General features: G+C 39.8%; 1 protein-coding gene across 2 annotated transcripts in view; it reads right to left on the bottom strand.

Moving 5' to 3' along the window:
* The window catches only part of Dcun1d5 (defective in cullin neddylation 1 domain containing 5), a 38,356-nt gene extending 28,177 nt beyond the window's left edge, over positions 1-10,179 (bottom strand). Inside the window, exons 1-4 of one of the 2 annotated variants that reach the window (XM_005346772.3) lie at positions 9,838-10,179; positions 8,113-8,204; positions 3,002-3,072; positions 2,569-2,660 (exon numbers count right to left, since the gene is read on the bottom strand). In XM_005346772.3, the coding sequence (XP_005346829.1) occupies positions 2,569-2,660; positions 3,002-3,072; positions 8,113-8,204; positions 9,838-9,923 (341 nt within the window). In that variant the 5' untranslated portion in view covers positions 9,924-10,179. The remainder of the gene's footprint in view (positions 1-2,568; positions 2,661-3,001; positions 3,073-8,112; positions 8,205-9,837) is intronic. The other variant, XM_005346773.3, reaches the window with a different exon arrangement.
* Positions 10,180-11,910: the final 1,731 nt, after the last annotated feature.

Raw genomic sequence — 11,910 nt, 5'->3', positions numbered from 1 at the left:
TCAAGAAATTGGACACCAAAAGATCACATAATCCAATAAAAAAAAATGAGTACAGACCTAAACAGAGAACTCTCAACAGAGGAATCTAAAATGGCTGAAAGACACTTAAAAAAATGTTCATCATCATTAGTCATCAGAGAAATGCAAATCAAAACAACTCTGAGATTCAATCTTACACTTGTAAGAATGGCCAAAATCAAAAACACTGATGACAACTTATGCTGGAGAGGTTGTGGGGAAAAGGGAACACTTCTGCAAAGCTGGTGGGAATGCAAGCTGGTGCAGTCCCTTTGGATGTCAGTGTGGCGATTTCTCAGAAAATTAGGAAACAACCTTCCTCAAGACCCAGTAATACCACTTTGGAGTATATATCCAAAGGATGTTCAATCGTGCCACAAGGACATGTGCCCAACTATGTTCATAGCAGCTTTGTTTGTCATAGCCAGAACCTGGAAACAACCTAAATGCCCCTTGACCAAAGAATGGATAAAGAAAATGTGGTACATTTACACATTAGACTCAGCAGTAAAAACACTGTGACATCTTGAAATTTGCATGCAAATGGATGGAATTAGACAATACCATCCTGAGTGAGGTAACCAAGATCCAAAAAGATGAATATGGTACGTACTCACTCATAAGTGGATACTAGCTATAAACAAAGAATAATGAGCCTAGAAAAGCTAAGTAGTAAGGTGAACCCTAAGAAAAACATACATAGATCCACCTGTAAGTCAAAATAGACAAGATCACCTGACAAAATTGGGATCATGGTGGTGCAGGGAGAAGGAGGGTAGAAGAGGAAAAGGGGGGAGAAGGGGAGGAGGGAGGAGAAGAAGACTGTTGAGGAGAACTTGAGGGAATGGGATAGTCAAGATGGAGGAAGGACAGAGATGAGAGCAAGGAAAGATATCTTGATTGAGGGAGCCATTATGGGGCTAGTAAGAAACCTGGCTCTAGATAAATTTTCAGGAATCCACAAGGATGACCCCAGCTAAGACCCTAAGCAACAGACAAGAGGGAGCTCGATCTTGACTTGCCCTGTAGTCAGACTGATAAATATCTTAAATATCACCATAGAATCTTCATCCAGCAACTGAAAAGAGGTTTTTACCCAAGGAATGAATATGTGTGTGTATATACATCTATGTTCTATGTATCTATCTTCCTACATAGTACATACTGAACAGTCACACTCCCACCTACCCTCCTCTTTACAACAAATCTATTACAGTTACACAAAGATAGAATATATTCCTGAGTACACATGTCCATGGACAGACACGGACAGACACACACTGACACACACACACACACACACACACACACACACACACACACACACACTAACGTTATGTTTAAAACACACATGAAAAAGACATTTTAAAAAATGGTTAAAAACAGAAGATAACAAGATATTGAAAATTCAAATCCATAATTGTGACTGCCTTGTAAGCAAAGAGACATCCTTTCTTAAGAACTGAGGGACAAGCCAGGTGGAGGTGGTGCACGCCTTTAATCCCTGCACTAGGGCCTTTAATCCCAGCACTAGGGAGGCAGAGGCAGGCAGATCTTTGTGAGTTCAAGGCCAACCTGCAACCTGGTTTAAGAGCTAGTTCCAGGAGAGACTCCAAAGCTACAGAGAAACCCTGTCTTGAGGGGGGGGGGAAGAACTGAGGGACAGCTAAATAAGAATTAAAAATAGTTTACATAGACTAAGAAAACCATAGACAACAAAGAAAACTCTAGACCTAATAACGCAGTGTCTGCCTGGAAATTTTAAGTGTGGTTAGGGATGTGGCTCTGTGGTAGAGCACTGGGTTAGCATGTATAAAGTCCGAGGTTCAATCCCAAGTGATGGAAAACAAATAAACAATAAAGTAACACTTTAAAATATGAAAATATTTTAGAATGTTGAATAACATTCTGATGGAACATTATGATTAAGATATAATAGAAAATTACCACAAAATCCCTAAATGAATTGAAATTAAACACTCTACTCTGGAAAGGCAGAGTGAGTTATCTGAATAATGAAGTAATTCTGAAATTTATGAAACTATTTCAGCATGACATCTCCATCCGAACATACATAACTACAAATGTCTCAAGACTACACAGGAACCAAAAACCATTTCTACTTTGATCCTGTGAGAGGTAATAGGAGGAAGCAGTGCACCAAAGCACCATGTGACTTTCTAAACTTATACAAAAGGGAGTGAGGAGGCCCTAGGGTTTAGGATTGTCCAGTGATGAAATTCTTAGAGTGGAGTGTGTATAGAGCGGGGAAAACTTTCGTTACTCAAATAACCCTATGAGCGCCTAACTCACTGACTGTTTCTAGTAAACTCAACATGTCTCAATTAGCCTGAGTGTTTTCTTAAAGTGTATGAAAATTACTCATGGGTCAGAACAATATAATTTTGCTAGTCCCCAACCTGATTTTTACAAATCAAACCAATTTGACTACTTTAAAGCAAAATCTTATTCCTGAAAAAGATGAAGCACAAAATATCAAAGAGATCTTTAAATAGGCCACCAAATTTGCTTTTCAGAAAATATTCTTACTGTAATGAGGTCATTCCCTTTAACCATTCTTCCTTGGTAAAAAATCCCATGCTTTCAGCCTCCAACTTCCACGCTAAAACTAACATAATAATCTGTAAAGAAGAGAACATAAAGGACAGGGAGAAGTCAGAGATGATCATGGCCGCACTCCTCATGGAGAACATTCTTAAACAAACATTTCCAGTCGTCCACTACAAGACACTACAGCTTCTGATTGTCAACTACCAAGCAGCTGAAAAGTGCCAGTATTGAGGCAGTGTTCAGGAATGTTCACTCTCACTCAATTTAGGGTGATTTAAAAAACCCTAGTGTGAATTTACAGTAGTAATCATGAAGAAAAAATATCTTCCATATATTAAAGCTTCAATTTTTAGAAATTTATGAAAACATTATAATCCATTTATATTTCATTTTACTTAGAAATAAAACATACATTTTCAGGTTCAACACCAATGTCTTCACAAAATTTTTCCATTCCTTCTGGCCCTACAACTTCATCAGGACCTTCAAAGACAAAAATAATTCATACACCTTATTACACTTTATTAAGTACATGACTTAAACTATTACATTAAAGACATCTGTGAAAATATCTTAATACTTTTTACATAAATAAGTGAATTTAAATTGTACCGTAGCTCTGAAAAGCATACTTAGAAATTTTATTCCTTAAATATAGTACAATATGAATTAAGGACTTTTTTCCTTCTCTTATTTTAGGTCTCATTGTGTAGCCCAGGCTGGTCTGACATTCACAGAAATTCACCTGCTTCTCCCTCTGAATGATGGGATTAAAGGTGTGAGCTATCAGGCCCAGTGAGTTAAGGACATTATTTAAAGGAGTAGTAAAGAAAAATTCCACTAGTATAAATCAGTAGTTCACAAAAAGAACAAACCAAGCCAACATGATCTCACTCATGTAAAAAAAAAAAAAAATCTAAGAATTTATTCTGAATAAAATTTTTGACAATGTAAGGCTATAAAGCATATGGAGTTTGAATTATCTTTTTTGTTTCTCATTTTAAACTAGAGCACTAAAAAAAAAAATCAATACAATTCTTGAATTTTTTTATTATAAGATTCCCAAAAGAGGAACTGGATCACTGCTAATTCTTCTGCGTCTAGAAATGACCTAAAACAGATGTTGTGATTTGAAATATGACATAAATTTTCAGTACAAAAATGTCTTGAATCAATGTTATATTATCCAAAAGCTTTTATTTTCCTTATTATATACATAACAAAGACCCTTGTAAATAAAAACACCAGACACTAGCATGAGCCCGCTGACGTCTACACACCTGAATGAACTTGGTTGGAAAGCCACTGAAAGACACACACTGGATTTTATACTTTCAGCATTGGGTGGATGGACTTTTATGCATGGATAAAATGAAAATCCATGACATGAGTTAGAACTAAAAAACAATTAGTTTTGTTTATATCCTCTATCAGTAACTCAGTCTTCCTTATCCTACATTTTGTTTATACCCTCTATCAGTAACTCACTCTTCCTTATCCTCTAAGTTCAGCCTTTCTGACTCTTTTCTACATGTCTGTCTCTGCGTGTACATTTGTTTACAAATATACATATTTTCTAGGTTCTGAAAATGAGAGAGCTCATGCAGGTTTCTTCTTGAGACTGTGTCCTCCTTGTACATTTTAACTTTCCTTTCTTCAACAACCAGAAAATACTCCAGCTTTAGCTAGTCAAGGTGACATGAGTTTATAATCCCAGCTCTTAGGAAGTAGAAGCATGAAGATTAAGTGTTCAAGGCTAGTCTAGGCTACATAGGACCCTGGATCAAAACAAAACCCTACAAACATAAGCCAAAGACTGAATGAATTTGAGAAGGTACATTTCATAGTACTATAATTAGGTTACAGACACAACACAAAAGCCAGTGCCTTATGATTTTTCTTAACAAAAAAAATATAGCCTTCTGCTATGTGATCAATAAGGTTATGGTGGGTTAGAGAGATGGATGGCTCAGCAAGTAAGAGCACTGGTTGCTCTTCCAGAGGTCCTGAGTTCAATTCCCAGCAACCACATGGTGGCTCACAACCATCCATAAAGAGATATGGTGCCCTCTTCTGGCTTGGAGGCATAACATGCAGGCAGAACAAAGTATACATAATAAATAAATAAATCTTAAAAAAAAGGTTATGTTAACACACAATTAGAAATCAATGTAGTTTCTATATGAAACATACATATGATCTTAGGTAGACAAGATCTGTATGTGTTAAGTATTATGTGACTTCCCAAAGCAATGGAAATAACAGACCTAAGTGTAAAGCAAAGCCTATACCAAAGTTCACCGCCTGACTGAATGTCAATAATACTTTTAAACTATAGCCTTCTAATAAAACTACAACTGGGTAAGATGTGTATAAGTGAATTCAATTAATTCTTTCAGATTCTTTGATTTCCACTCAATTCAAGCAGTAATACAAATGATTTAGCTCACTGTATATTGCATTTAAACTATATAATTCTTATTTTTTAATCCTTTGTGACAGATTAAAAATGCTCTTTTTTCCCCACAATCAGCTTTCTATTTACTAAATGGCATATCCATGAATTCAACAAATTGCTGAGTAAAAAAATCTCGAGACAGTCAGGCATTAGTCCCAACACTAGGGAGGCAGAGACAGATAGATCTCTGCGGGTCTGAAGCCAGCCTGGTCTACAGAGTGAGTTTCAGTACAGCCAGGGATGCACAGAAAATCACTGTCTTGCAAAACCACCAGCAACAAAAAGGCAGTGTGGTCTACATAGCAGGTTCCAGGTCAGTGAGCCCTGTCTAAAAGGTAAGAAGATAAAGAATTCCCCTATACTGAACACATCCAGGGCTTTTCTCCTCTACTCACTACTCAAATTCTACACAGCATCTATAGAGAATGTAAGTAACCTACACATGATCAAGTCTCTAAGAGGAGGGTACATGAAAACACCGTCTCATTTTATGTAAAAATATAAATGTTCTCAGCTACACGTTCAGGGTTTAATACAATGCCATAATAAATACTCAGGAAACCAAAACCAAAACAAACAACATGCTTAATGACAGTACTTTCACAATGAACTATACAAGAAATTAGTTAACACATGAATCTGAAGATACTCTAAAGCTGTTAGCAGTAATACTACCTAACATACTGAGTTCTGACATGTATCAGGTACTGTGCTAAGACTCTGCATGTCATCCACTCTTGAGTGGGCCTAGCTTTTGTCTCTACCATGAAGGATATCCCCATTTGGTAAGAAAGAACAGGTACTGTTCACCAGCAAATGACTGATCCCTTATCAAGGAAGCATCTGCCAAAATAGTTTCTGTGGACACTATCTGAAATTCTAGTACTTCCACATAATACTTGTATGAGTCTTCACAAGTTGTAATTTCCTTGCCTATAAACTTACTGTTTACTATGGTCTTCCTCATGAGAAGCTACATTCGATGGCAGAGATCATGTCCTGATTTTTTCATTACTATATCACAAGTACACAAGTACTATCGCAGTGTTGAACTCACAAAAAATGTTGAATAAATATTCATCGGATGAATCCTGGCTCTTGGACTGATATCGTCACTGGCAAGTAAGTCAATCTAAGCCTCAGTTTTCATTTATAAAATAAGGATAAAATCTCTTACTTGACAGATGGTTATAAGGAAAACAATATATTTATCACAATCCCTAGAACAATGATAGCAATTATATGTTGGCTAATAAATATGACAGAGTAGGAAACAAATACTTGATTAAAATATTAGAATACCAGCCGGGCGGTGGTGGCGCACGCCTGTAATCCCAGCACTTGGGAGGCAGAGACAGGTGGAACTCTGTGAGTTCGAGGCCAGCCTGGTCTACCTAGGGAGTTCCAGGACTTCCAGGATAGGCTCCAAAGCTAAAGAGAAACCCTGTCTCGAAAAAAAAAAAAAGGAAAAAAAAAATCTTAGAATACCGAGGTTAAGTTTCAATAAGAGCTAAAAGCTGGCATTCAAAAAGAAAAAAGATACATACACACTAATTAATCTTTATGGTATCTAGTAACCTTGTAAGTGAAGTAAGACGAAGAGAACCTTTTAATTCTATATAATGTATATGTGAAACTGGCATTTTAAATAATGGGTCAACATTTTAAATAGAGGTCAGTTAAAAAAATGAATTCTCTACATTTAAATTGGGTTAGTGGTTGTCTTGGGATACCAGTAATAGCATTTATTTCCCCTGATCTAGAAAGATTCTATCCTGCTATCAAACAATTTTAAATTATACAATTAGGATCACTTTGCTGATCCCAATAGCAAAGATGCTGCCCCCTTTTCAGACTAGTCTAGCTTTCCATACGGTAACTCTGTAAATCAAGCAGCTAAACTTCAACATGGCTAGTACAAATAGAAGGCGATAACTAGTAAGCATCTTGACTTTAAGCAAATACTATTGAGAATAATAACAGAAAAAGAAATAAAAGCAGAAAAGCAGCTAACAGACAGGAACAAGAAAAAATAACATTAATATCAGGGAAAAACTGTCATATATGCTCTGAAGAAATTAACAAGTAGGAAACAAGTTTTTTGTTTTTCTTTGTTTTCAAAACAGGGTTTTTCTGTGTAATAGCCTTGGCTGTCCTGGAACTCTCTTTGCAGACCAGACTGGCCTCCGACTTACAGAGATCCACCTGCCTTTGAGTGCTGAGATAAAAGGCTTGTGCTACCACACCCAGCAAGGGAAGCAAGTATTCTTGTTCATGGGTTTGCCTCACTGTGGACCTAGATCTTCCCATCAACCACTTGTCAAACCCAGGTCAGGTTACTCTGCTCCTCCAAATAGGTTCTCCTGATGCTCTCAAGGTTGGGTTTTGTATCTTGTCAATTATCATGTATCTTCACGATCTACTTAACATACTGTAGTACTATCATTCTGTTTTCTTATTATTGTATTTGCTGTAAAATTAAAATTAAAGAGTAAATGTGTTATACATTACTCAGACGTTTAAATTATTTGTCACACCACCCCAAAAGCTTCAGAAAAATGATTCTAGTTCAGAAAAAATAGAGAATGGTGAACAGAGAAATATTTTGCATATTGTTTCCTAGAAAGAGAATAGAAATGCTTTTGGAAGCTGGGTGTGGTGGTGCATGCCTTTCATCCCAACACAGCAAGGGGATCTCGGAGTTTGAAAGCAGCCTGGACAACTGAGTCAGTTCCAGATAGTCAGGACTACAGGAAACTCTGTCTCAAAAATCAAACAAATTAAAATGTTTTGCCTACTTCTTTCCCTGAATATTTTATGAATGCATTCAATGTGATTGTTTCTATTTATACACAAACAGCAAATAAGTTCTTACAGAATACAGATGTAAAGAAATACTGGTCTTGGAATGGCATCAAATTCTTCAATTTATAACCCTTTAGGCTTGACCCTAATCCCAGCACACAGTACTAAAATCTAACAGGCCTGCACTAAATAATGTTTAAAGAATAAAACACAGATTTTAAATACATATGACTGGCATCTTCATCCATGGATTTCATTACCTGCATACTCATAAAACCAAGCCAGGCACTTCTTTCTTGAAAAATCTTCCTCTCCACTGATTATTCTAGCAGGAGGCTGGGATCTGCAATAGCTTAGAAAACACAAAGATGTCTAGAACCTACTAAGACTCAAATGTTAGTGAAAAAACTAAGTTCAACAATTGCTTCCATGCAAAACAAAGTAGTTTTTAAGTTAAAATGACAGGGGAAGAAGTTAGGCATTAGCAATATGGACCTGTATTCTATGCATAAGAGTCGCTGGTCAATGAAAACCCCAATGCTACTTTGCTTGCTACCAAATTCCAAGAGCAGTAATTAAAATTATTTCCCTATTTCAAGATTATAAAGAAGTGCAGCTAAGTCTCAGCCCAAGACTAGAAAGAAAGTATAAATATCTCTCTTTCTGTCCCTGTACTGAGGGCTTTACTCACACTGCTGGGTTTGCTCTTCACCACTAAGCTATATACCTGATTGAATGCCAAAAATTCTTACTGGGATTCTACTAATGATTTGTATGGAAACCCTACATTATAGTTTAGGCTGAAACACCTCAAATCTAATGACATTGCCCTTCAGCTATTTTAACTGGCTTAAAAATCTTAGGTTTGATTCCCAAAAGCAGCCAAGCAGAATAACTATCAAAGAAAACTGTATCTCATTAATCACCCAACTATTACTTAGGTTCTTTCGCTAAAACACACCAAGAAAAAAACAAAAACCAAATGACTACAAAACATGCGGATTAAACAAGCCACCTTTCTCCTAGTTTAAGCAGTGTGTTTCTCACGGCATCTCTCCTCAAAGAGGTATTTGTTTTATTTAGTGCTGGCTCTCTCGTCTTAATGTTGGCATTTTAAGTTGTCATTTTAGAGTGGCAACCATTAACACAAAGACAGTCCAAAGAATAAGTTGGGAGATGAACTGTAATGACTTTCCACAGCAGGAATGCTTCTGCCATGACGAATAATGTGTATGCCACAAGGGGAGCAAAGGCTCTGACTACAGTTCTGCTTTGTTTTCCTTTTCCCTAAGAGAACACAGAGCACAGTAGCTTACAAATAACTAAAACCGATTGAGGAGCTAACTGCGTCTGAAGGCTAAAAAAGAAAAAGCAAGCCAAGCCTTTCCAACCCTGTGTAAGGGGTGTAGGGGTGGGGTGGAGGCATGCTGCCTTCAGAAGCTGAGGCTCTAGGGATTTCAAAGGCCTCCTCCTGCTGAGGTGGTCCAGGTTAGGCCAATTGAAATGCTAAGTCAGCAGACCAATTATAGCACAGGCTTCCTTTCTACCATTCCCAAGGCAGCTGTCAAAATTCTTCATGCTCTGCTCTTTTCTTCACACTCTGACATTAACAATGTGTGGGCCAAACCAATTCTTCTTGATACAGTGAACCCCAGGGACGCTGTGAATCTCAGCAGATCTGCACTCCGTGTTTGGTAGACAGGACGAAGGTAGAAGGCAGGGGGGAAAAGCACGGTTGGCGTGTGGTTGTCTGTTTCCTACCCTCTGGGCACGCAGACAACAATGTGGGGCAAACCCCTGAGCTCATCCAAGTACGCCAGAGCACACGCACAGGCCAACACGAGGTTTGGTCCCGCGTGGAGCGGAGACTCGGGGCTCCGCACCCACCGTCCCGCCGAGGAGAGGGCTCGCCCCCTCGCCACAGTAGGCGCCCGGCCGCCCGTCCCGCACCGGAGGAAGATCCTGCGGGGTGGGGCACGCGGTACCTGGAGATTTTACACTTTTTGAGGCCCGCGTCTTCCGCGACCGCCGCTGCCACTCCGGGGGCTTTTCTTTTCTTCTTCACTGGCATCTTCCGCCTTCCCCGGCAAGGTGGACAGGGCGGCCGGGGAGGGGGGTCGCGCTCCGCCGCAGCTCCGGCTCCCGCCTGCCAGGGACCGCAGCGGAGGCCCGAGGCGCGACCCCGCGGCGGCCCGGGCTTGGGTCTCCTCCTTGGGGCCCGCCCGGCACAGCGCAGCGCTTCGCCCGGCGGTACCGCGGCTAGGGCGCTCCAGGGGCAAGCAACGCCGACAGCGCGGCACCTCCGGCAGTCTGGAAGAGCAGGCGGCTCAGTCTGACCCGGAAGCGGATGGCCGTGGACCGGACGTGACGCAGCAAGGAGCCTCGCTGGGCGGGGCGGGGCGGGGCGGCGCGGGGCGGCCTCCTGTGGTGTGGGACTGCGCTTTCCTCCGGGTTTGCAGGATTTTCCGCAGGTGGAACTCGGTTGCCCTGAGTTTCTCGGGCGGTTGCCCAGCGGGAAATCATCTATAAAGTCTTGAGCGGGCGGGCGAAGGAATCTGGTGAGGAAGCACGCGCGATCGAGCCCGCTCCTGACGCGCAGCGTCTCCAGCCCCTTGGTGTTCACGGTGGGCCTGACTTCAGCTTCCCACGCCCCGGACTCACACTTTTCGTCCTCCAGAGGCGAAGCAACGCCTCTATGTTTTACTTTTGAGAATTCGCCTCTTGGACAAGAGTTTTGGAAAACTGACTTACTAAAACCGTTTCAGGGAACGGTCTTAATGGTTTGCCCCCAGGATACTGCAATCACGTAACTTCTAAATGAAAATACTGTTTATAAGAAGGGTTATGCTATGTAAAGATTAACTTCTAGAAGATTCTTAGTGAAATAAATTCATGTCTGTAACTCGACTTTTTTTTATGTCCCCGTGGTTCTGTGACACGTAGTACCCAAATCAAGTCAGAATCAAGGAGAAACACTAAAAAACGGAACGTGTAATGAGTCCCAAATACATAATATGCCCTGGAATTCACAGTTTTGTGAGCCAGGACATTTCAGTGTTTAAATTTTATAACAACGAAAATAATGTTCAAGCCTGTAAACTTTAACTCTATTACAAACAATGCATAAAGCGTTGTTTCTATATAAAAATTACAAAAGCTAAGCTCTACAAACAACTATCTACAGAAAGTAGAGGACTGAAAAATAGTTTTTAAAAGTGTATTTATTATGTGAGTGTGGGGGGCACTTGTGTGCCAAAGTTGAGGTGTGTGGAGGGCAGAGAACAATTTTCGGGGGTTCGTTCTTTCCCTCCATGGTGTGGCTCTTGAGGGTCGAACTCAGGTTTTCAGCCTTGGCCACAATTACTTTTCTTTTCTGAGCCATCTCTCTGGCCCAAAAAGGATATTTTAAATACACAGAATCTGAAGAGTTAAGCTAGGCGGGTGCCAGAGTCTGGTAACTGAGGTATGAGGATTGCCAGTTCAAAGTCAATCTGAGGAGCCCAGTGAGACTCTGAAAATAAAAAGTCAAAAGGTGGGGACTGTGGCTCTAGGACAGGTCACTTCTTCGCATCTGTGACACCCTAGTTTCAGTTCGTACTGCTAAAAACAAAGTCTAGCTATCAAACCTACAAGCTGAATGATGCAGATTCTGTAACAGAAGTGTTCAGAAAACAAGTTTTGATTAATAGACATGTTTTGGTTGAGTTGATGGTGTGTGTACTTGTTAAAATTTATTGATGTGTATATTTATAAATATCCTATTTATCTCTCAGGAGATTTATATGAAAATTATAAGAGAACCAAATATAACAATCAGTGGCACATAAAAACTATTAGAAAGAGCCAAGTTTATTTCTTCAATAAGTTTGCTTCAAAGGCTGTGACAATCTTTCCTCAGAAAACAGACGAAAGGGAATAAAGCTTAAAGACAGGTAACTAAGAGGCAGAGTTCAAAGAATATCCTTCTAGAAGGTATATCAGAGGATGAAGAGCTCCACAAGCCTGTTTTGCAATATGCCAGCAACGCTACCAGGACCAGCATCTCCCATTCTTTTCTA

The sequence above is a fragment of the Microtus ochrogaster genome, chromosome 5, assembly GCF_000317375.1.
Source record: "Microtus ochrogaster isolate Prairie Vole_2 chromosome 5, MicOch1.0, whole genome shotgun sequence".
NCBI classification, from domain to species: domain Eukaryota; kingdom Metazoa; phylum Chordata; class Mammalia; order Rodentia; family Cricetidae; genus Microtus; species Microtus ochrogaster.
Note: the sequence above shows the minus strand (reverse complement) of the source record. Positions and strands in the feature narration are given on the sequence as shown.